The following is a 24,436-nucleotide window of genomic DNA, read 5'->3' as shown; positions in this document are numbered from 1 at the left end:
TGGTTATGTGTGTTCCCCATTAGATAGTTACAAATGTATTGACGGCGTGCACAAAGTTGACGGCCACTATTAAGGTGGTATGGGTGTCTTTCGCCATCTTGGATTGTAAAACACAGAGAATCTAAGGTCCAGATTTTCTATCAAGTTAGCAAAATTTGATGCAGGAATGCAGATATTTAATGTGAATTTTCATTTAAAAGAACCAATTTATAAGAATATAACTTAGAAATATTAATATTTTTACAAGTGTAGATTAATTTTGCTTGTTTTTGAATATTTTCAAATTGGCGATGTAAGGGGAGGTAACTCTAAAACAGTGCATTTTCTGAAGGAATCTACATGACATTTTCATATTTTGTCTTTTAGCCGGAAAAAACGTACGGTGACCCTATCTTTTCTTTTGATTTTCTCAAAGCAATCTTTTGTTGTTTTTTCCTGTATAATCCATACAAAATGTGTCATTTTGTCACAACCTGTAGCTTGAGAAAATGCGCGGTGACCTATCATTTTCATAATATTTTTGAACATGTATCAATAGATACTACATTTTGACAAAGCATGAACAAATTCTATCATTATTATTTTAGACTCCCATACCACCTTAAATACGCTTTTAAAAGTAGCAGTGTAAAACCGTGTTAAACATATACTAGTATTTCAAATGGGAAGTTTTTTTTTTATGATAAAATTATTAAAATTATACATTAAAATCCACAGAATTAATAAGGTTATCAATATCATAATCTATAAAGTATGAAACGAACATGGAGAAAACGGCAAAAACATGTGAAAATTGTAACATTCAATAAGCATAAAATAGTTTTTTGACCTGAAATTTGTACAAATTAAACGTATTTCCTAGCATTTCTGTACAATAGATTTTTTCGGATTCGGACTATGACGTCATACGAACTTCACCAAAAAGAAATAATCAAGAACGGCCATGGTTGATGCGTTTGTAATGTAGTTTGCTATGTGTAAAAAGCAGTAATTTGGAAGGATTAATAATATTATAAAATGAATGAATCGGTATAAAGAAAATATGTTCTTACTATTATCTTAGTAGACTTGATATTCAAAATATGCATTAGAAGGGGTTTAAAACAAGAAATGACGTTTAATGCTATTTTCTGAATGGGTCCAAGGCATTGTTGCTTCTTATTTCCATTACACGTACTGCTCTTAGCATATTTATTTTTAGAATTTCTGAAAGACTCCGGGTGCATTTGTTGTGCTTTGTTGTTTTCAAACAACAAACAAATATGTTGAACGTTTATGTTTAAAATTATGTTATAAACTATTATTAAAGTGTCCAGTGTTTTTGTTACGCTCACGTTTTCTGGGGTGGGTGGGTGCCGACATCGTAAATGATTTTAGTAAGTCTCAAGACTCAGCTTTATGCATGCACGCCGTCATTATATATTTGGTTATGTATTTTAAAGGAGACTGTACTTTTATATACCCAGTCAGGCTTTTTGAATTGAATTGAATTGAATTAAATTGAATTGAATTGAATTGAATTATTGAATTGAATTGAATTGAATTGAATTGAATTGAATTGAATTGAATTGAATTGAAACTAAAGTCGGGAAGGATTGATGCTCCCTTTTTCATCTATGACCCTATAAAAAGAATTGAATAAACCGTAAGTTTCCAGAATAAGATTAAGATTATGATTATTCTTTAAAATGATTATTTTGGTGCCAGTTTGTCTCTGAACATTTGAGACTTTAAATGTCATTGTTTTATAAGCCCGTCTTGTTATTTTTGTATCTACAACTCCTCCCAATTTCTTTATGTCAAACCTTAAATCTTATTTCACAGAATCGTTATCTGCCATTTCGAATTTCCTAACTTTGTATACATTCCATCGTTTTTTTTATCCATTTTTTTTGTGTCAGCAGGAACTTATAGGTATACTGTTCCCATGTGTCAGTTAAGAAAATGTTATACTTTGAAAGCTTGTTGCAAATATTGCACATGTAAACTTATATAAGAGATGCATCTCTCAAACGTCCCAAATATTCGCGTTTGAAGTATTCGTACTGATCACAGCTGAACACAACTCACTCACTTTTTGGACAACCATAATGGAAATTCCAGATGAATTGAATGCTTTGTTAGCAGCCATTAAGTTGACTGGTAAAGAACCTGCCTGGAAGTTCTCTGCAAGCACTGACCAGTTGACAGTACAGCTAACGTGGACAAAGGCTAAGGAACAAGAGGTATCCTCCAGTAAAGCCAAGCCGTTCCTGAAAAGTAAACCACCATCCACCAGGAGAAGGGACGCCAAGCGTTAGTTACAACCAGTGGGTGCAGGCCAAAAGCTCTGCTGCAATTAACGTACATCGGCTGAGGTCATACCACACACCACCAAGGTAGACCAGAACCAACAGACAGAAGCCAAAACAGAACGAGAGGGAAGCAGGGAGATAGTACCCACAACTTGAAATATCAAGGGGAACCTGAGGACATTATCCTCAAGACGGACACTGTCATCAGTCCGTACAACCCCAGGAAGGCATGCCATCGCCAATACTACCTCCAGCCAACTAAAGACAGAGGCAATCGATGCCGGATCGACTATGACGAGGGATTCGACCTAGACGATCCCGAGTTGCTCCGGACAACACTGACCACCTCACATATCGCCACTAATAATGCCACCCCCAGAGGCAGTTACAACAGCCCTTATGATCTTGGAACGGCCAGAAACATCGTATCACACTTCTAGAAACAAAGTTAAAGCTAAACGGTCAACTGAATCAGAACCAGACAATAAGTAGAAAGTCTGCAATATCCAGACAGGATAGTCGGATGGAAAAACCCGCACATAATCATCATCAACGTCCAAATTATATATAAAATTATATCTAGATATAACACCATAGAAAAAGATATCATATAAAAATAATTAGAATGAAATCTAAAAGTATCTAAAAATTATCTGTTGAAAGTGGTCTACTCGACTTGTGATTGCATCGCATACTGTATAGGCACTTGTTTCAGAGTCCCCCTCCCCCTTAATACCTTAATAGATTTAGTTTTTTTTTCTGAAACAAATGATGCATATGAGTACCCCCTGTACTATAAAGCGAATCCCAAATTACACCGTTTGGTAGTGCACCTGACAGAGGCGGAATTTACAGATTATATAACAGGTAAGGAACAGGTGCTCGCCCTTGTTTCAAAATGTTCAACTTCCGCTTAAAGGAAAACGCATGAAACATTACTTATATTCCCCTGAATTATCATACTTTTAAAGGTTCTTCAAGTTCTTATATTGTGCTAAAATTGTTAACACATGGATGTGGAAACTTCCCCAAGTAAGATTATTCATTAAATTTTCTGTCTTTATTCCAAGTATTCGTAGTATGTACAAAAACAATATTGTTTTGGTTCGGCATATTGACAAACATTTTCATACGATTTGAACATACAATGACAGTTTCACCGAATATCTTCTCTCAAACTTCAAATGTTTATGTCTTTATCCTAATCCTGATACTAAGGTCAATATTATGATACAACTAAAATTGAGAATGGAAAATGGGGAATGTGTCAAAGAGACAACAACCCAACCATAGAACAGTTTTCTTTGTGCTGGAATTTTTTCACCCTGGTACTTAATTTCTCTGTTAGTTTTTTCACACAGTATTGGTTAAGAATCTGGGTCTGTTCGCGCCCATTCACGTTCGCACCCATTCATGTTCGCACTCAAAGTCCGTTTGCACCCTACATGTTCGCTCCTATTTTTAATTGGTTTTGTGTTTAATAACTTTGAAATCAAGTTTTGGCAAGTGTATTGTTATAAGTATATGTTTTATCATTGTCTTAAAATAAAGTGAGACAGCATTTTTTTTTGTGTTGAATAAATCTTAATCATGTTTTGGATAGTGTATTGTTAAAAAATCCTTTCTAAATAAAGAGGCTTTCTGTCAACGTTTTATTTTGTGTTGAATATTAAACTGAGACTTAATCATGTTTTGATTAGTGTATTGCTATAACTTAATTTGTTTCATTGTGTTTTTAAATTTAAAATCTTCAATAGTTTACTCATACCAGGTATCAATACATTCAGTATTTACACCAAAGCAATTTAAAACATCAATCATGATTTTCCAATTATTCAACTGGAATTTGAATTAAAATTGGGCGCGAACGTGAAGAGTGCGAACGGACCTTGGGTGCGAACATGCGAGGTGCGAACGTGTAGGGTGCGAAAGTATATTGGACCTGATACCATTGGTTAATTTGTAAGCTACATGATCAGGGGTTATCAGTGCTGAATGAATCTTTAAATCACCCTGAACTCTACTTATTTTCCAATTATATCTGCTGTTCTTTGGTATGTCTCCTTATATAATTACTTACTGGTGCTTTAGGGTTTGAAGATCTATTTTGATGTTTTGAATCTCCAGCTGTCTTTCCATTTCTTCTCTGGTTGATTTAGATAATTTAGTAGGTAGTGTTCAGCATTTTCTGCTTTTCTACATTCACCTTTATGCCAGGAAAAAACATGTCAATGGTTTGGGAACTTCATATCTAATCAAAATAAACAATAATTAATAAGATGTCCCCTTCAGTTTTAATTATGTGCTCCCGTAAATATGTGTATGAAAAAAGCATACATGATCCTACATCAATGAACTGTAAATGAACATGTGATGAAAGAAAATTAAATCTGGCAGCATAATCTTTATACACAAGTGGGGTCTGCAACGAAATAAAAAAAAAATCATGTAGACTTAAATGAGAAATAAACATTATTTGTTTGTACATTACAGGAAGTGGTGGAAGTACACCAGTACAAGATGAAGATGGAAGAGCTACTCCTGTGATGGATGAGACACAGGAAGGTGGAGGTACTCCAACTCAGGATGAGGGAGGTTGTACACCAGTACAGGATGAGGGAGGCTGTACCCCAGTACAGGATGAAGGAAGATTAACTCCAGTACAAGACGAACCATCAACATATGATATGAGAGCTTCCCCACAAGTAATTACACAATTAAAAGGACTAATCAAGCAAAATGAAAAATATAGGACATTTGTCACAAAATAAATGTATGAATAAGGTATAAAAAAGGATTGAGAGCAAAAACTAATCCGATTATACCTATTTGAAAGGTAGATCACATGACCATGATGAATTGTTCTTCATCATAAACCTTAACCCAATTTCACACAGAGTAGATCACATGACTGGTTTCCTTATCTTAAACCCTAACCCAATTTCACCCAGATTAGATTTCTTGACTGGTTTCCTTATCTTAAACCATAGCCCAATTTCACCCAGATTAGATTTCTTGACTGGTTTCCTTATCTTCAACCATAACCCAATTTCACCCAGAGTAGATCACTTGACTGGTTCCTTATCTTAAACCATAACCTTATTACCACTGATGTGAAATATCACTTGACTTGGTCATGTTGATCCTAACTTAAACCATAACCCAATTATACCCAGAATAGATCTCATGACTTGTTGTTTACTTCAAACAACAACAAGATTACAATCTTGACAATAAGAGCATTCAACTAATTAGTGATATGAAATTAAAAAGCATGAATGAAAAAAGAAAATGAAAATTTTCAGACTATCTATGTAGGTTTGTTATTTTTGGGATACGATTGCTTTCACGCAATCTGTAGACTTATACTGGTGGCTCAGAGCATTGCTCTCACGTCAATTGTTTTATTCTAAACATTAATTATAAGGAACATCTGAGATTCTTATGATTGTCTTGCTTTAAAAGGTAAAAACAAACTAAGGGATTGAACTTAAACAACTTTCCTATAATATTCTTTTCATAATCTTCATGTTTGATAATTCCCTTGACTTATATGCGTGTTTTTAACAACACGGAAAATCAGAATTAAGCTGTATTTATATTTCGTGTATTTATAAATTTAGAAACACGTCAGAGGGAATTCCCAGTTTTGATAAAATGCGAGAGTTATCTGAATTCTGATAAATCTATTTCTGTCACTGAAGTGGAGTCTTTCTTATATGTTACCGTTATTAAACTGATATTTGAGATTGTATACTTCCATAAAGAAATAGAGCACCATCTAGGTCGTTTAATAAACATTTAATGTATACGTTCTTGCTCCAGGGTTTGTTTTGGAAATTATGCGCATGCGTATAGTTTTCTTGACTTCAAAGGGTTTTAGATTGAATGGTTGCTCTAGATTCCCCACTCAATTAATTTATAACTCGTGGGATCTTTTCTATACATGTATGTCTGCTATTGAGGGTTATTGTTGTTGCATAATTTTAAATCATATGCATCATTTAAATTAAAATAATTGTTGTCCACATCGTAGAACACCCCTTCAGGCGAAATGGAGTCTTCCATATTATCGTTTTGAGTTGTCTCCCTGCCAGAAATAACTTCCATGAATTCTGAATCACAATACGTCGAGTATTTAGCTACTATGTCAATGAACGTCATATTATATTAAAAACGATTGCAATTTAAACCGATAAATGTGTACGGAAAGGAGTCATGATCATGGACCAAAAGGAAATTAAATATTTATAGAGTTAGGAATGGGGTTCCTCCTAGAATTAACGTAGAAAAATAGGTGATAAGATACAGAGTGAAATTCCTTCTCTCACTCTGAGTCTCAGTGACTGCTGTGGAAAGTAAACTTGGAATTGATAGTACCAAAATAAAACACAATAGTCCTAAATTACATTCATGACATTGTTCATACACTTTTATCCGGGATTGGCTATTTTGTAATAATTTTACATGTGCAGTTGAATTAGTTTTGAAAATAATAGTATCCAGCTACATGCTATACATGTGTCAATGAAACAACGGCAATTGTATCCCTCAGAACAATCTGCTCTTTGATTAAAGATATATAACTTATTAAAAAAAATTATTCATTTCCATTATGGTGGATGACAGACCAAAGTTTTTTTTCTCCAGTACAAACTTATTCAACATGTTTATTGTATTCTACAAAGGGAAGATGCTAGTATTGTATTTGATGAATTCATTTATATTTGTGGGCTACAGCATTATTGGGATGCAGACGGACCAACAATTTATATGTTACACTAATTACATATTTTTAATAGGGTTGTTTCGTACTTTGACAAAACCATGAAATTAAAATGTGAGTTTCCCTCAATCCAAGAAAATAGGTATTCATGAAAATAAACAAATCAACATTATGTCGTTTATTTCAGGATGCAGAAATGGAAAGTGATAATGAAACAGACAGAGGTGGAGGAGGAATTCTGGGTAATAATGATGATGAATATGTAAGTGATGGTGGAGAAGTTGAACGTGAACAAGTAGAGCCTCAGTCACCAAATAGTGGTCCAGCATCACCTGACCAGAGTCCACCCAGATCACCTGATGTCAGTATGTCTCCAGTGGGTAGTCCAAGAAGTCCGCCACGGTCTCCTGGTAGTCCTGTCATGGATGAAAATGGACCCCAGTCCCCTATAGGCAGTCCAGCAGGTAGTGGTAGTCCACGCTCTATGAGAAGTGGAAGTGCACCTGCTTCACCAGTAGGAAGCCCAAGATCAGTTCATAGTGAAAGTCAAAAGTCACGTTCAAGAAGTCGCAGTAGATCAGGCTCTCCAGTAAGAAGTAGATCTGGGTCTCCAGTGAGAAGCAGGTCAGGTTCACCTGTCAGAAGCAGATCTGGGTCTCCTAGAAGTAGATCAAGATCACCAGCTAGAAGTAGGTCAGGATCTCCAAGAAGTAGGTCAGTATCACCTGTAAAAAGTAGGTCAGGATCTCCAAGGAGTAGGTCAGGATCACCAGCAAGAAGTCGTTCGGGATCTCCCAGAAGTAGGTCAGGATCCCCAGTAAGAAGCAGATCAGGATCTCCTAGAAGTAGGTCAAGATCGCCAGCAAGAAGCAGATCAGGGTCTCCTAGAAGTAGGTCAAGATCGCCAGCAAGAAGCAGATCAGGGTCACCTGTCAGAAGTAGGTCAGGATCACCAGCCAGGAGTAGATCAGGATCAAGGAATAGGAGTAGATCTGGGTCACCAGCAAGAAGCAGATCAGCATCTCCAGCGGGAAGTGGACGAGGATCAGACAGTGAAGATGAGGTGAAAACAAAGAAAAAGAAAGGTATCTAAATGATCTTATTTTAAATTAAGTTATAAAGTCTGATTTTCTGAAGAACTTGCAGAGTGTTTAAATTAGTTTTAATTAACGTTTTGGTATGTTCCCTTTTTTATACCCCCGCTTTAAAAAAGGTATAATATACCCCCGCTTTAAAAAAGGGGGGGTATACTGTTTTACCTCTGTCTGTCCGTCAGTCAGTCCGTCCCATGAAACTTCCGTCACATTTTTCTCAGGAACTACAATACAAGGATTTCTGAAATTTGGTTTCAGGGTTTATCTAAGTTAACTATACCGTGTGATGCGTTTTCAGATTGATCACTTGACAACTTCCTGTTTACCGAACACTTGTATGATTTTACACATGATAGCCAAGTTGAAAATTTTCGTCACATTTTTCTCAGGAACTACAATACAAGGATTTCTGAAATTTGGTTTTAGGATTTATATAAGTCAGCTATACCATGTGATGCGTTTTCAGATTCATCACTCGACAACTTCCTGTTTATCGAACACTTGTATGATTTTACACATGATAGCCAAGTTGAAAATTTTCGTCACATTTTTCTCAGGAACTACAATACAAGGATTTCTGAAATTTGGTTTTAGGATTTATATAAGTCAGCTATACTGTGTGATGCGTTTTCAGATTGATCACTTAACAACTTCCTGTTTACCGAACACTTGTATGATTTTACACATGATAGCCAAGTTGAAAATTTTCGTCACATTTTTCTCAGGAACTACAATACAAGGATTTCTGAAATTTGGTTTTAGTATTTATATAAGTCAGCTATACCGTGTGATGCGTGTTCAGATTCATCACTCGACAACTTCCTATTTACTGGAACACTTTATAAACATATTTTTACACTATTAATATTATCCACTTGCGGCGGGGGTATCATCAGTGAGCAGTAGCTCGCAGTTTCACTTGTTGATCCAGTCATGCTGATTCTAAGTTATTACTGTTTAAGATGGAGCCATGTTTTGAATTGAAGGGATATATTTTGAAACCAATTCTGTGTTTTATGACATGTTAATGGTTTGCCAAAAGTATACACCATTGTTATCATCTACTATCAACTTTTAACATTATTTGGCAATTTATTGAAAAAGAGAATTCACTATGCTACTTAATTCTAACTTCTTAATTGTCAAATCTAAGCATTTGTTATTGTAACTTATGCTTTTAAAAGTAATTCAATAAAATTTGGTTCAAGCTGCAGATTGATATAAAAAATGATGTCCACACTTACATTGTATTTCAAATACTATTCTAACAAATAACATGAATAAGGTATTGACAACTGCCATGATAAACAAAACAATTACACTTAATTTTTGAGTTCTAATTAGAATATAGCACATGCATGGCATGTATTTATTCCAATGAAGAATGAACACTTGTTTGGAAAGAATATAAATGTTTACATACATTTGTGTTACAATAAAAGTTTTGGTATCAATTAATACTGGTAGTTGTTTTTCAATGAAAATAGGTTAAAATGTTTAAGCACTGGCATCAACCAAATGTATCAGATTGAATTCAGTAATTGGGAGATAGACTTGCTCAGTGTGAGCCAAGGCTCCGTGTTGAAGGCAGTACATTGACCTATAATGGTTTACTTTTATAAATTGTTATTTGGATGGAGAGTTGTCTCATTGGTACTGGCACTACATCTTCCTTTATCTATTATAAATCTACAAAAAGATGTGTTTCAGGTCTGTTTTTTTCCCCAGAAATAAATGTTTTGTATTTGAATCACAATAGGAAGAAAAATTCAAGTGAAACTTGACAGGAGAAAAAAAATCTAAGGAATGTTCATTTGTGTTGGGTGTGGGATATTCCCGTATTTTTTGTCTAGAAAAACACTTCCCTTGTTAATCTTGTACATTATTTCAATAAATGAAGATAAGAACGTTCTATTTATGATTATTTTGTTTAACAGGTAGTGATGATGAAGATGAAAGTGACAAAGAGTAAGTATAAAGCTATCAACCTTAAGCTTCTAAAAACAAATATTAATGGCTAAGTATAATGCAGTTAACCTCTTCCTTCTATACACAACATTACTTAATGAAGTTACTAGTTCAGAACAATTAATAGCTTACACCATAAAACAAATCATATAGATGCCTACAATTGTTTATACAATTAAATAAAATCTTTACACATAATACAAATGCAAACTTATTCACATATACAAATTATTACATCTTTTCCATGACTGTATCAAAATGTTTATGATTCTGTAACAAATAAAGGTATAGCTTTGAAGAGTTCCTTTTTAGTGGAACTCATCTAACATACAAGTATGTTGACCCTAGATGTCATTCAGTTGTTTATGTTGATAAATGCTGTATCATTGAAATCCTGTTTTCATGCTTGAACTGTTTATAACACATGGAGCATGAGTAATATCATATAATCACATTTGCTGAATAACATGGCTATAATGTATCATTTTTCTTCAACTTCAAAATATCTATCTTCAGAAATATGTATTCACTGTATGGCCTTTATACATTGTTTAATGAATGCTTCTTAAGTGACTAATAACATTTGAGACCCTTCATTGAAATTTAGTTCAATGAAAACCAGACTATACATGCTATATACAATTTCATTCTATAATTTTATGATAATTATTTTACAGATCAGAAGTTGGTGAATTGATTGCGAACATTTTTGGCTCCAGTGATGAAGAAGAAGAATTTGAAGTAAGTTTGAAGTAAATTTGAAGTAAGTTTGAAGTAAGTTTGAAGCAAGTTTGAAGTAAATTTGAATTGAAGTAAGTTTGAAATAAATTTTAAGTAAATTTGATGTAAATTTGAATTGAAGTAAGTTTGAAGTAAATTTTAAGTAAGTTTATATAGTTGTGTATATATATATATAAAATTGAGGACAGCATGAATTTGAAATTATCTCAACTAGACAATTCTGTTCTTTTCTTATTTCAAATACAAGTTTGTTATAATTTGTTATTCTGTATGTTCTCTAAATCATTGTTTTGAGAAAATTCACTGTTGAATGACATTCACCTTTTTCTTTTGCATCTTTTTTAACTGACAATATAAATGTCCCTTGGTCATAAAACTTACTCAGTACTACAAAATATGTGATTGAAACACCAATTCCAGTATTTTGATTGGTTAATATCTTATCCTGACTTAGAGTATGATAATAGTGCTCGAAAGTTTTATGACTGCAATGCTAGATTTTTGCACTTTCATGATGGGGATCAAATATATAGATAGCATTAGCTTAATAATTTTACATGGAATATTTCATTTGATAAAACTGATGTTTTCTTTGAATTTCAGGGTTTTGATGAAGATGACATTGAGGCAGCAAATAAAAAGAAAGAGAAGAAAAAGTCAACAGGTTTGTCATGTCTATTTCTTACTAATCTTAAAGTCATAATAAGTGAGTAACTGGTGAAAAATAATGTTATTCCAATTCTTGAACCAATGCATACAAACATCATAAACTTAGTCTTCTGTGCACGATTTTATTATTTTTTTCGCATAAATTTCGTATAATCGTAATTTTTTTTTCAATCAGTCAGTGTTGTTGTTAAAATATGGCAGGTAATTAAAGTTTGTGTTTTGAAGCTGAAGTTTAACAAAATTTTGTCACCTGTTTGTCAACCAATAATAACCAGATGCTCCGCAGGGCACAGCTTTATACGACCGCAGAGGTTGAACACTGAATAGTTGGGGCAAGTATGGACACAACATTCAAGCTGGATACAGCTCTAAATTTGAATTGTGATTAAATAGTTGACATAGCATAGGTTTCTGACACAGAATGAATGTGGTCTAATGAACTTAAAAATTTTGTTTTGCCTTAGAGCAATTCACTATGCTGTTGAATATTATTCCTCTCAAAAAAAAATTTGTAGAAATTTTCTTTTTATTTATGAATAAATGAGAAAAATTTACCCCCCCCCCCCCATTTTTTTTTCACATCCCCCTATCCTTTATTCCAAAACTGATCTCAATTCAAATTTTTAATGGAACAATACAATAATTACTCAAATGATAAATAATGTAACAATAATTACTCATTTAAATACATCTTAAAATATTAAAATGTAAAAATGTGCTTGTTATCACTGAATGGTAAAGATTAGATCCCGATTTGGACCAACTTGAAAACTGGGCCCATAATAAAAAATCTAAGTACATTTTTAGATTCAGCATATCAATGAACCCCAAGGATTCAATTTTTGTCAAAATCAAACAAAGTTTAATTTTGGACCCTTTGGACCTTAATGTAGACCAATTTGAAAACGAGACCAAAAATTAAGAATCTACATACACAGTTAGATTCGGCATATCAAAGAACCCCAATTATTTAATTTTTGATGAAATCAAACAAAGTTTAATTTTTGACCCTTTGGGCCCCTTTTTCCTAAACTGTTAGGACCAAAACTCCCAAAATCAATACCAACCTTCCTTTTATGGTCATGAACCTTGTGTTTGAATTTCATAGATTTCTATTTACTTATACTAAAGTTATGGTGCGAAAACCAAAAAAAAAATGCTTATTTGGATCCCTTTTTGGCCACTTATTCCTAAACTATAAGGACCAAAACTCCCAAAATCAATACCAATCTTCCTTTTGTGGTCATACACCTTCTGATTAAATTTCATAGATTTCCATTCACTTATACTAAAGTTATGGTGCAAAAAAGTTGATTTAACTACTATTCCATACAAAGAAAGATAACTCCAATTGATTTCTAATTACTTAAAAACCAAGAAAAATGCTAATTTGGACACCTTTTTGGCCCCTAATTCCTAAACTGTTAGAACCAAAACTCCCAAAATCCATCCCAACCTTCCTTTTGTGGTTATAAACCTTGTGTCAAAATTTCATAAATTTCTATTTACTTAAACTAAAGTTACTGTGCAAAAAAAAAGAATATGCTTATTTGGGCCCTTTTTGGCCCCTAATTCCTAAACAGTTGGGATCAAAACTCCCAAATTCAATCCCAACAATAATAATATCCATTGAGAAATAAAAAAACATATGCATTTAAGTAGGGTTGTATTCTTTTTATATTTTTTCAAAATTTATATTGCTGTCAATGATATACCATTACATCAGTATATGGAAGATTTGAATTGTGGGTGCTCAGATTCTTATCTATTTTTGTAAATTGTATTTCTCAATTGTATCTTGATTTTAGCTATTGTATCAGATGATGAAAATGAGGAAGGAATGGCCACAGGGCAAGACGATGGTCAGGTTCTACCAGAATTATCTGATGATGAAAACGAAGAAGCACTTAGGAAGCAGGCAAGAGATCAAGAGTAAGAATTACATCACCAGTTTGTAATATCTGATAATAAAAACATTAATTATGGATGTCACTTTGATACCGTAGTATTTGAAGAAAATGAAAGACACAAATATATAAAAATGTAAACAAATTCCATTTGTGTACAATGTTACCTTTTAACTGCCCACATGAACTTTAAGCATGCTGATCTTGAAGTGGTCCTACACTTTAAAAATTGCAACTTTATTTATAGTCAATTTTATACATTAATTTCATTGATAATATGTGATCTTTTGCTATGTTTAATTCAGATTGAATTTCTTGCTTGTTTTCATTTATATTTAATTTACATTTCAGAGATCTAAGCTATGTCTAATTATGTTGGAATTTTTTGCTTATTTTCATTGATATTAAAATTAACATTTTAGAGATTTTGTATCAGACTTTGATTTAATGATCGAAAGAAAGAAAGCAGAACAAAGGAAACAAAAAGGAAGGAAGAAAAATGATGGGGATCTCATAAATGATAATGATGATTTAATTGCTGACATGATTTGTAAAATGAAGGAAGCTGCTGAGGTAAATTGGTATTGTTAAAATTGGTGGACATGCGTCCCATTTAAAGTTGTGTCAATAGTAAACTGACTTATCCCTTGATTTGCCTTATAAATTGCAATATTATTCATTATTGTTGATTTTCATTTAAATGAAAGATGAGTTAAAATTCTTCTGTTGAATTTTTGTTTTTTTCCTGACATATTTTGAACAGGTAGTTTCAAAACCAAATAGACCAAATTTTCTATTCTAAAATTTGTATTCATCTTTACCTAAAAGATTAAAAATGAAATATTTAAACAAAAGCTGACAAAGGATATATATCTGAATACACAAGAAATATTTTGATGTCACCATACATTGCCATATACACTACTTAGTGTTATAAATTCCAGTATGGCCTATAAATTCTTAAATAACTATTTAATTAAAGCTGAAGCACAGGTCATAGAGTTCATATTATCTATTTTGGAAAAAAGGATAAATTATAAAATAGGAAACTAAGTGGTGGAAGATTAACAGAGTTTACAAATCTTTATCAGTATGCCTTTGTGAATTGTAGGGTGAAGTTATTACGATTTTACAAGTCTTTATCAGCATGTCTGTTTTGGAATTGTAGGGAGAAGTCTGACAATACTTACAAATCTTTATCATTATGCCTTTGTGAATTGTAGGGAGAAGTCTGACAATACTTACAAATCTTTATCATTATTTTTGTTTGTAGGGTGACAGGGAATTGAACAGAGCAAAGAAACCTGCAATCAAAAAGTTAAAATATCTTCTGTCTGTTACTTCACAGTTACGCAAGTATGTATATCTATATAAGTACCATGTACAAATGCTTAGTATGATTATTATTGTCCTTCACTATTTATAGTAGACTGATGTTATTGAAGAGATGGAATATGTTCATCATCTGTATCTATTTTCTTCTGTACGATCACAATTAGCTCTTAGCATAGTCATTTAAATTGGTTTACCGATTATTTGAGAGACAAAGTTTATTGATATAACATGACAACATTTGATTAGGTTATTTGCAGGCTTAAAAACAGATTAATTGATTTATTGGTGTTCAACGCCACTTTCAACACTACTGTGCTATTTTATGGCATTCATTTTTAGCTCACCTGGCCCAAAGGGCCAAGTGAGCTTTTCTCATCACTTGGCATCCGGCGTCCGGCGTCTGGCGTCGTTAACTTTTACAAAAATCTTCTTCTCTGAAACTACTGGGCCAAATTTAACCAAATTTGACCACAATCATCATTAGGGTATCAAGTTTAAAATTTGTGTTTTTTGACCCGGCCAACCAACCAAGATGGCCGCCATGGCTAAAAATAAAACATAGGGGTAAAGTGCAGTTTTTGGCTTATAACTCAAAAACCAAAGCATTTAGAGCAAATCTGACATGGGGGTAAAATTGTTTATCAGGTCAAGATCTATCTGCCCTGAAATTTTCAGATGAATCGGACAACCCATTGTTGGGTTGCTGCCACTAAATTGGTAATTTTAAGGAAATTTTACTGTTTTTGGTTATTATCTTGAATATTATTATAGATGGAGATAAACTGTAAACAGCAATAATGTTCAGCAAAGTAAGATTTACAAATAAGTCAACAGGACCAAAATGGTCAGTTGACCCCTTTAGGAGTTATTGCCCTTTATAGTCAATTTTTAACCATTTTTCGTAAATCTTGGGTAACTTTTACAAAAATCTTCTCCTCTGAAACTACTGGGCCAAATTTTACCAAACATAGCCAGAATCATTATTAGGCTATCTAGTTAATAAATTGTGTTTTGTGACCGGGCCAACCAACCAAGATGGCCACAACGGCTAAAAATAGAACATAGTGGTGAAATGCAGTTTTTGGCTTATAACTCAAAAACCAAAGCATTTAGAGCAAATCTGACATTGGGTGAAATTGTTTATCTGGTCAAGATCTATGTGCCGTGAAATTTTTAGATGAATCAGACAACTTGTTGTTAGGTTGCTGCCCCTAAATTGGTAATTTTAAGAAAATTTTGCTGTTTTGGGTTATTATCTTAAATATTATTATAGATAGAGATAAACTGTAAACAGCAATAATGTACAGCAATTCAAGACTCAAAAATAAGTCAAAATGACCAAAATGGTCAATTGAACCCCTAAGAAGTTATTGTCCTTTATAATATATTTTTAACAATTTTCTTGAAATTTGTAAATTTTTACTAGCATTTTCCACTGAAACTACACGGACAAGTTCATTATAGATAGAGACAATTGTAAGCAGCAAGACTGTTCAGTAAAGTAAGATGTACAAACACATCTCAATCACCTAAACACAATTTTGTCATGAACTGTCTGCTTCCTTTGTTTGATTCACATATACCAAGGTGAGCGACACTGGCTCTTTAGAGCATCTAGTTTTATTAGTGGAGGAAGCCAAAGTGCATGTAGAGAACCACAGAACTGCATTAGGAAAACTGACAATCCAAGTCAATTACGATTGAAGTGGAGTTCAACTGCCCCATGCGGGAATTATATTTGCTACTACCTCAGTGTTGACCATTTCAAGATGACTGTGTTTTGTTTTAGAAATATGAACTAAAAGCTCATCATATAAAAGCATACTTTGAAAGAATATGAGCTCTTCACTACAAATATTGAGTTGTTTAAAAAAAATCTGATCTGATACACAATATGATTATGTTATAGATGACATAGAATGAGGATCATATAGGAATAATATTTGTAGAATAAACTTATCCAATAATTTTGAATATTCATAATATTCAAAAAGTGACTGAACATCATGTTGCTCCTTAATGAATGAAGGAAAGAGAAATGATATTTTTGTCTGAGTAGGACCCTCACTTAGAAGTTAACACCTTTATATTTTGTATGTATATTTTATATATAATTATCTAATGAGGTGAATATTTTATTTTACAGGGCTGATTTACAGGAAGCTTTTCTGGATCAGGGAATTCTCAATGCAATGACAGTAAGACTTCTCTTTGTTTATTTATATTATCTTTTTGCTGATTTTATAAAAAAGAAGGTGTGGTATGATTGCCAATGAGACAACTATCCACAAAAGACCAAAATGACACAAACATTAACAATTATAGGTCACCGTACGGCCTTCAACAATGACAATCATTTACATAATATTCTGACAATACATACATATAAATCTTCATATTGTAAAAAAAAAATACATTCTGAAGCCAATTTTATCAAATTGCAGATTTTATTTGCTCTATTTAAAAAAAAGGACATTTTTCTATTGTGTAAGCTATACCACTATTAAATGACAAAAAAAATGTTTTTAAATGACATTTGCTTACAAATCAGATGACTAAAACATGTTTGAAAGATAAAACAAAATCATAAAACATAAACTCTAGTCTGAATAATACATGGATGCATTTTATCATTATCCACTTGTTGAATGTATTCTCATTTATCCAAAGGATACAAAAGTAGCCTATGTTTTGATATCATAGAAATCTTCATGGTTAATCACAAGACCACAAGCCCAGGCTTGTAAAAGATCTATTTGACTAAAATTCTTGTCTACAAGCATGACAAGCCAACAAAATCCAACTATTTTTTTTGTAAAATTAAGTTTCAGGCTTGTAGATTCAGAAGTTTATCATGAAGTCTGTCAGTGAAATTTTCACATCAAGATAAAAGTCTTAATAATATATTTTCTATAAAAATTCTTAAGTTAGACTTTAATTTCCAATTTTCCAATTACATTAAATTTATTGAGATCTGCATGTTACAGTTCTTGTTTTATTGAACATCCTGAGCGATATATGCCTAATTTTCCCATTATATATGTAGACACATATTTCCTCTGTGTTATCGCAATAGAACATTTTCATTTTATTTCAGGAATGGTTAGCTCCCTTACCAGACAAAAGTTTACCACATTTACAGATCAGAGAAAACTTTCTGAAAGTTTTGCAAGAGGTAGATATTTGTTTTAGTTTATTATGCTAAAATATGATTAAGATTTAAATAACACCAGCATCCTTTTCCATATGCACATTTTGTTCACCTTGTGACTGGTAACTGCTGAAAATCTTAGTTTAAGCTGAAGAAGTTCAAAGTGCAAGATTGACTTTTAATAATGTTGTGTCTATCTTTTCCATTGTAAATTAGTTTTAGCTCAAACTGGCTTTTCTGTTTTGTTTTTTTTAAGTACATGTTTCTGAATTTTGTAGTTTCCAATTATAAATCAAGATTCCTTAAAAAGTAGTGGTATTGGTAAAGCTGTGATGTATCTATATAAACACCCAAGAGAGATGAAGGAAAATAGAGAAAGATGTGGGAAACTTATTAGTAAGTATCATATTCACGACTATTATCTTTATAAAAACACCAGAGAGAGAGATACAAAAAAACAGAGAACTGATGTTACTTCTTATTATTATATCCTTACTGTTGGAGAAGAGGCTATATTGCAGTCATCTTTTATGTCTGTATTGTTGAACATACTTTCAAGCTTTTGTCAGCAAATCCTGAACAGATTGATTTTCTATTTAGTCAGTAGTTTCACAGTGACAAGTTGTAGCATGTGATGACTTTTAAAAACCATCTCTCAGACACCTGTATTGTATTTGCTTAGTATACTTTCTTTATGTGGAATGAACTTTAAATGTTTTGTCACACATTTCTCCAGTACCACATTAGAGAAGAGAACAGAGGCGAAAAATACCAAAGGGATATTCAAACTCAAAAATAAACTGACAACTCCATGGCTAAAATAGAAACTATATGCTTTAGCATGACATGCAATCTTGTTGTGACCATACAGACATGATAGATATATGATTGAAATTTGTCTAAATGATTATTCAGTAAAGTGTACAGGATTAAAGCTTGTACTTGTGTTCTTGAATGTCCAGATGATTATTTTTTTAGTTTCTCAATTTCAAAATGTTCACTTCTTTGGCAACATTGAATACTTACTTACACGTGAAGCATTCAATTTTTGAATGGTGCATATTATGGTAAATTTTTAAACGTTTCCATTAGAGACAACAGGTTTGTTTAGCTACAGCATATTAATCAATTATTCTGCCGAAAAAAATGTTTAAAGAACTTTGTACAAATATAGATAAATATGTTTTCTATCTTTTGCAGATGAATGGTCCCGCCCAATTTTCAGTTTAACAGCTAATCACAAATCAATGTCCAAAGAGGAAAGAGAAGAAAGAGACTATGCTCATTTACCAAAGAGAAGAAGAATAAGGTATGATCTGATACGATTTATTCTGTATTATACGAAATTATCCTCAATAAATGCTTTCTACAACTAAGCATGTTTCCTTCAGATATAATTTCCAGAGAAGATTGTTACTTTAAATGATGCAGGCTTTGGTCAAGGGAAATCCACCCTTAATCAGCTCTGATTTGTAAAAGTATTTTTCTTGAATTAACATAGAAAAAGACTTGTCATACACTCTAATAATCATTTAATTGAACATACAAAAGTTAAATCAACAGGGAAGATAATTACTAGTAATGAGTTTTTATGATGACTACAAAAAAGAGATATTCATCAATCATTCACATTACAACACTGTAATTAGTGATGAGTAAACAAAATGATTTTCTGATTCATCATGCATTATCTACATTCATAGTAGTTTAAATGGTATCTGCCTCAACTACTTGTTTAAAATAAAAGAAATGTAAGACAGAAACATTATCCTTAAAATTGATAAATAGGCATTTATATGTTAAACAAAGTCTTTTTGTCATTTTATTAAAATATATGTTTTTCATTGTAATAATTGTTTCTTTGGTGGTTCAATGTTTTACAGAGCTGAACGTGATAAAAGGTATAAGATGCTGGATATTTATTTCTTGCATATTTATGGTTTATTCATTGTTTTGTTATTGATTTCTTTGTTACATTATGTAATTAAATTTTGCTTCTTGAATCTTACTATTGAATTTCTTTCATTGGATATACGTCATAATGATAAGGTAAACATTTCTTAGGTTCAAAGGTCCCAATACCAGCAAAGTTGTAATTGTCTTTGCTTTGTTATTTACTCTCCAAAAGGAGGCTAATAGATTATATGTATAGATTTGAAGTTTGTTATTCTGACTCATCAAAGTTTACTTCAGCAATGTTCAAATCTTTTGAAATGTTAATTTCATAGTTAATAATTACATCAATGATAACTCAAATTTGATTGAAGGTTTTGTAATGATATACAAGTTGATGATTTGTATGCTTTGCCTAAGATCTTTGCATTCTGTTTCTGTCCACACTTGTCTGTCCATTCGTCTGTACACTCTTTATGAGGTTACAATTTTGGTTTCATGAAGTTTCCTGTGAAGGTATGATTTAGTCAACCTCAATTTAGATCACATGTTAAGTTTTGATGTGAATATTTCGAAAATTATACTGAGAGTTTGTCCCAGACTTAACAATTAACTGACCATGAAAATGTGATAGTGTAAGCAGGGCATGGTGTTTTATATTATGAAGTCTTAAAGTAAATCTACAGTTGATGTAGACTTATGTTGATTTAAAAGTAATAAAAGCTAATTGAAAATAAAGGAAAAAGCTAATTGAAATTAAAGTAAAAAGCTCTCTAAAATTCTTAATTGTTGTTAAAAACCTTGGAAAAGACCTAAGCTAACTTATTGAACTATTTAATATTGTAGTGCTGAAGGAATGACACCTAGAAGAGATATAGATAAAGTATTAGCTGGAGAAGACCAGTAAGTATATACAAGAAACTTGGTATAGCTGCCATTGAAAAATCAGCCAAAATTGTCAGAAACAAGAATATAAACAGTTAAACATTAACAAACTACCTTAAAAGTATATACAGGTGATGTGGTATGATGGCCAATGCATAAACTATCCACAAAAAAGATCAATAAACAAGGATATAAAATCTTCCTATATCAATATAAACAAGTCAATTTACAATATTTGTATAGCAAGTCTGTTAGTTGACTAATTATGGCTTCAATATAAAGTATATAGTCTAATCTAAAGTCTTTACTAAGCTATAAAGAAAACCCAACAAGTAACATGTACCTGAAAATAATAGAAAACACAATACTGGTAGTTAACAAAGTCTTCCATAAATTTTTATTACTTATTTAGCAAATGGATAATATTAATTTAGACTCTGGAGAAAAAAGGACAAATTAAAAATGAAAATGTTACTATACATGAAGTGAACAATATCAGCTTTTGATGTCTTATCCAAATAGACATTTTCTTCTGAGTATGGTTTTAAATAATTTAAGGGAAATGTATGATTTTGGTGACAAACTTCCCCTTTTTGTTTACATGAATAATATTTACTTTGTGACATATACTATTCATAGTGGATTGATAATAGTTTTGGCATAGAGATAGGCTCTCACTTTGCTGCTTACTGTTTGTTCAAAAAAGATTTTAGATATCACATAAAGTTATCACTATTCATTTATATCTTTTAATTTACAGATCTGTAAGACCTGGTGAAAAAGGTTTTGTAATGAGAGCAAGAGTGCCCATGCCATCTAATAAAGATTATGTTGTAAGACCTAAGTGGTCCTCAGAATACGAAATGGAACAACACAAGGTAACATATTTAATTATTTCTATTCCATTTAAGTAGAAAAAGAGTATACATGATATAGAAACAATTTAATATTAATAGCAAATTGTGTATGTTAGGTCATTACCCAAATATATGATTTTAACAGATTATATAACAAGAGGTCATCATCATATTATGAATTAATACACAAGCAGGCATATGAAATTTTAGATTAGATCTACATCTGAAGATATCCATTCTAAACAATAAGCAGGATTCATATGTAGTACACAGATAGAAATTATTATGAATATGACTGCAGATTATCTGTTCTGGTAAAATAGAATATATATTTTTTTATTAGGTACTCATATATAATATTTTCTTTAATACTTGATTTTCAGGTTTATTTGAAATAATCTTTCAGCGGTTTATTTTTGGGCACCACTTCTGAATCTTACTTTTAAAAAACAAGTGTCTGGCTTATCAAATTGAAATTAAAAAAACAAACAGCACACACTTCATAGCAATGAAAGTAAATAGCAAAAATATTTGAGATGAAATTCTTTATATATTTTCAGCCCAGAGGTAAGAAGGATATATCCAGATATGAAAAACATGTCCGTGCATTTGCTGATAAAAAGAAACACGGGAAAGCCCAGAGGGCAGTAGGTATCAGTGTAGAAGGCAAAAATATGGCTCTGTGATACAACCAATGGAAGAACATTACAGATTGTGTATAGATTGTGCTGGCCAATCAATGGAGAGGTCTCTTCCGTAACAGTTTTTATTGGACCAGATAATGGTTGAAATGGTAAAACCATTCACACTATTCTGAAATAAATATTTTGAGCCAACCAATCTGTTTAAAGTCATATAATCAGACCACTGTTTAAATGATTGGCAGAATACTGAAGTGTAACTGAATTGTTCGATGTTTTTTTAGGCATCACATATTAAGAAATTTGAGGGCATATATGTTTTTTTTAAAATAAATTTAACATTGTATGATTCTAAATACTGTGAAAAAATAGTTGTCTTAGAAAGAACTTATTTTTGAACATTTTTGTTTTAATTGAGAAAGTTAAGAAAAAAATCATCCGGAGATAGTTCATGTCCATTGCAAAAGGAGATGACACTCAATTGTCAACCAAACACTTGCTTATAGCTCCAATGCAAGTCAAAATCACTATATTTTGAAATAAAAAGATATCATTTTTGCACAGTTTATTATAGTATCATTATCAGTATTATATCCTGATGAAAGTAATTGAATAGAATACCATATAACTTTGATACGAAAGTTGATTGCAAAATTCTTTTTCAAATAATCAAAGGGAGACAATTCAATATCAATTACCCAAATTATAAGCATTTCAAGTTTCCTGACTTGGTAGTGCTTTATGTAAATGATAAAGTTATGTTTGTATATAATCTGCTAAGAAGGAGACAATAAAAAAAAGTCCCATGTTCCATTTAGATACTTAGAAAAAGAGCCTTCAACAACTGCTTAAGTTAAAACATTTGTTCAGAAATTATTTAATGTCATGATTAGCATGTATGGATATGCTTCTGTTTATCATATCAGATTGGCTGGCTCTTAGCATTGACAGTGCTTTGAAATTTGTAATTTTATAAACTTGTGTATATGATTGAACTTTATGTAAAAAGATACATTTTTGTCAACAATTAGTTGAGAAAAAAATAGGATCAGGATTTACAAAATGATTTGTAATTATTTCTATTGACTTGGAACTCTTTTTTTTAAATGATTTACATGATGGTTATTGGAAGTTTTCATTTTCAGTAATGACTATAGTTTGACTTCTTGTTGAGATTTGACAATTTCAAAATGTTTGACCCTAACAGTATGTCAAGTAGCGATTAAAATCATTAACTTTTGAGTCTTTTGTACAATGAGAATTAGACTATATATATACAAAGAAACAGGTCAGATTATCCAGCAATACACTAAATATCAAAGACTTCTGCTTTAGTGAAGACTAAGAGTGGTATAAGTTTGTATAATCAAAGAAGTATTTATTTTATTGCTGTACCCTTCCTTAATATTTAAGATGAAGAACAGCAATACAATGTTGTTTTATTGAGATATCAATTATTCCCTAATATTTGATGTGAATATTGTTCCTTATGCAAGAACTTTATTATATTTCTTTTACAAATTGAAGAAAAAGCAAAATTACATATTTCATAAATGTAGGACTGTGTGGTGCGATGGCAACACTGAAGTGGGATGATCCTATGCCAGTCCTACTTCAGCATGCTCAAAAAGGCATGGTTCAAACAATCACACTTCATCATGACCTTCTCAGTAATGAGAAGCATAGGGAGTCCTACATATAAATTACTAGAAAAATAAAAAAAAATAAAATTTAGATCTTTCCTCTTGAATAGTAATATATCTCTTCTCAAACAGTTTTCAACAAATTTTAGAAGAATCATTTTACCATATATCGTCTCAAATGAGTTTATTAATATTGTGAATAAAGTGAATAAGAGTAGGAGTGTGAAAAACAGTGCAGTTTTCTTGTGTAATTGAGGATAATGAATGCCAAATTTAGTATATAATTTGATAAAGTAGCCTTAAAAGCTCTACAGCTTTAATCTTACCAGTTATTCTGGGTGTTATGCCATTAGATGACACCTGTGAAGTAGATACATTTTGCCTAAAATCGGATGTTCAAAGAGGCATTATCATACCATGTCCTTTATGAAAAATATCTAAAATAGTGTTGACTTGTATATTATAAATATTAAGACAACGCCACATTCATGTCTTTATTTGAATGTCCAGATCTATAAAGGTACAGTTCATTTGTATTTAATCATTATTTCATTATTTTTTTGTTTGTTTTGTAAAAGAAGAATGAATGATTGGATTTGTTGAATGAGTATGTACATAAACATTTAAATATT

At 31.8% G+C, this 24,436-nt stretch overlaps 2 protein-coding genes across 3 annotated transcripts in view; one reads left to right on the top strand and one right to left on the bottom strand.

The window, feature by feature from the left end:
- Positions 1-4,520, bottom strand: part of LOC134712671 (uncharacterized) — an 11,077-nt gene extending 6,557 nt beyond the window's left edge. The window contains exon 1 of the mRNA XM_063574427.1: positions 4,375-4,520. Coding sequence (XP_063430497.1) covers positions 4,375-4,433 — 59 coding nt within the window. The 5' untranslated portion in view covers positions 4,434-4,520. The remainder of the gene's footprint in view (positions 1-4,374) is intronic.
- On the top strand, positions 3,179-24,436 carry LOC134712670 (IWS1-like protein). 2 transcript variants are annotated; one of them, XM_063574425.1, is made up of 17 exons: positions 3,179-3,326; positions 4,788-4,999; positions 7,208-8,105; positions 10,052-10,082; positions 10,760-10,823; positions 11,427-11,487; positions 13,301-13,424; positions 13,822-13,972; positions 14,673-14,755; positions 16,881-16,932; positions 17,832-17,909; positions 18,164-18,281; positions 19,086-19,194; positions 19,769-19,786; positions 20,625-20,681; positions 21,424-21,541; positions 22,081-24,436. In XM_063574425.1, the coding sequence occupies exons 1-17, from the start codon at positions 3,305-3,307 to the stop codon at positions 22,204-22,206; spliced, it is 2,322 nt and encodes a 773-aa protein (XP_063430495.1). In that variant the 5' UTR covers positions 3,179-3,304; the 3' UTR covers positions 22,207-24,436. The 2 variants fall into 2 exon arrangements, with proteins under 2 accessions (XP_063430495.1, XP_063430496.1); XM_063574426.1 differs by lacking the exon at positions 19,769-19,786.

This window comes from Mytilus trossulus, chromosome 3 (genome assembly GCF_036588685.1).
Source record: "Mytilus trossulus isolate FHL-02 chromosome 3, PNRI_Mtr1.1.1.hap1, whole genome shotgun sequence".
In the NCBI taxonomy this organism is placed as follows: domain Eukaryota; kingdom Metazoa; phylum Mollusca; class Bivalvia; order Mytilida; family Mytilidae; genus Mytilus; species Mytilus trossulus.
This window is presented reverse-complemented; position numbering and strand designations above follow the sequence as displayed.

What these genes read in the sequence shown, in the direction of transcription:
- LOC134712670 (XM_063574425.1), top strand. Translation starts at nt 3,305, where the DNA reads ATGGATGTGGAAACTTCCCCAA. An exon ending in GAAAACAAAGAAAAAGAAAG is followed by an intron (nt 8,106 to 10,051) that starts GTATCTAAATGA and finishes TTTGTTTAACAG; the next exon opens with GTAGTGATGATGAAGATGAA. An exon ending in ATGAAGAAGAAGAATTTGAA is followed by an intron (nt 10,824 to 11,426) that starts GTAAGTTTGAAG and finishes TTTGAATTTCAG; the next exon opens with GGTTTTGATGAAGATGACAT.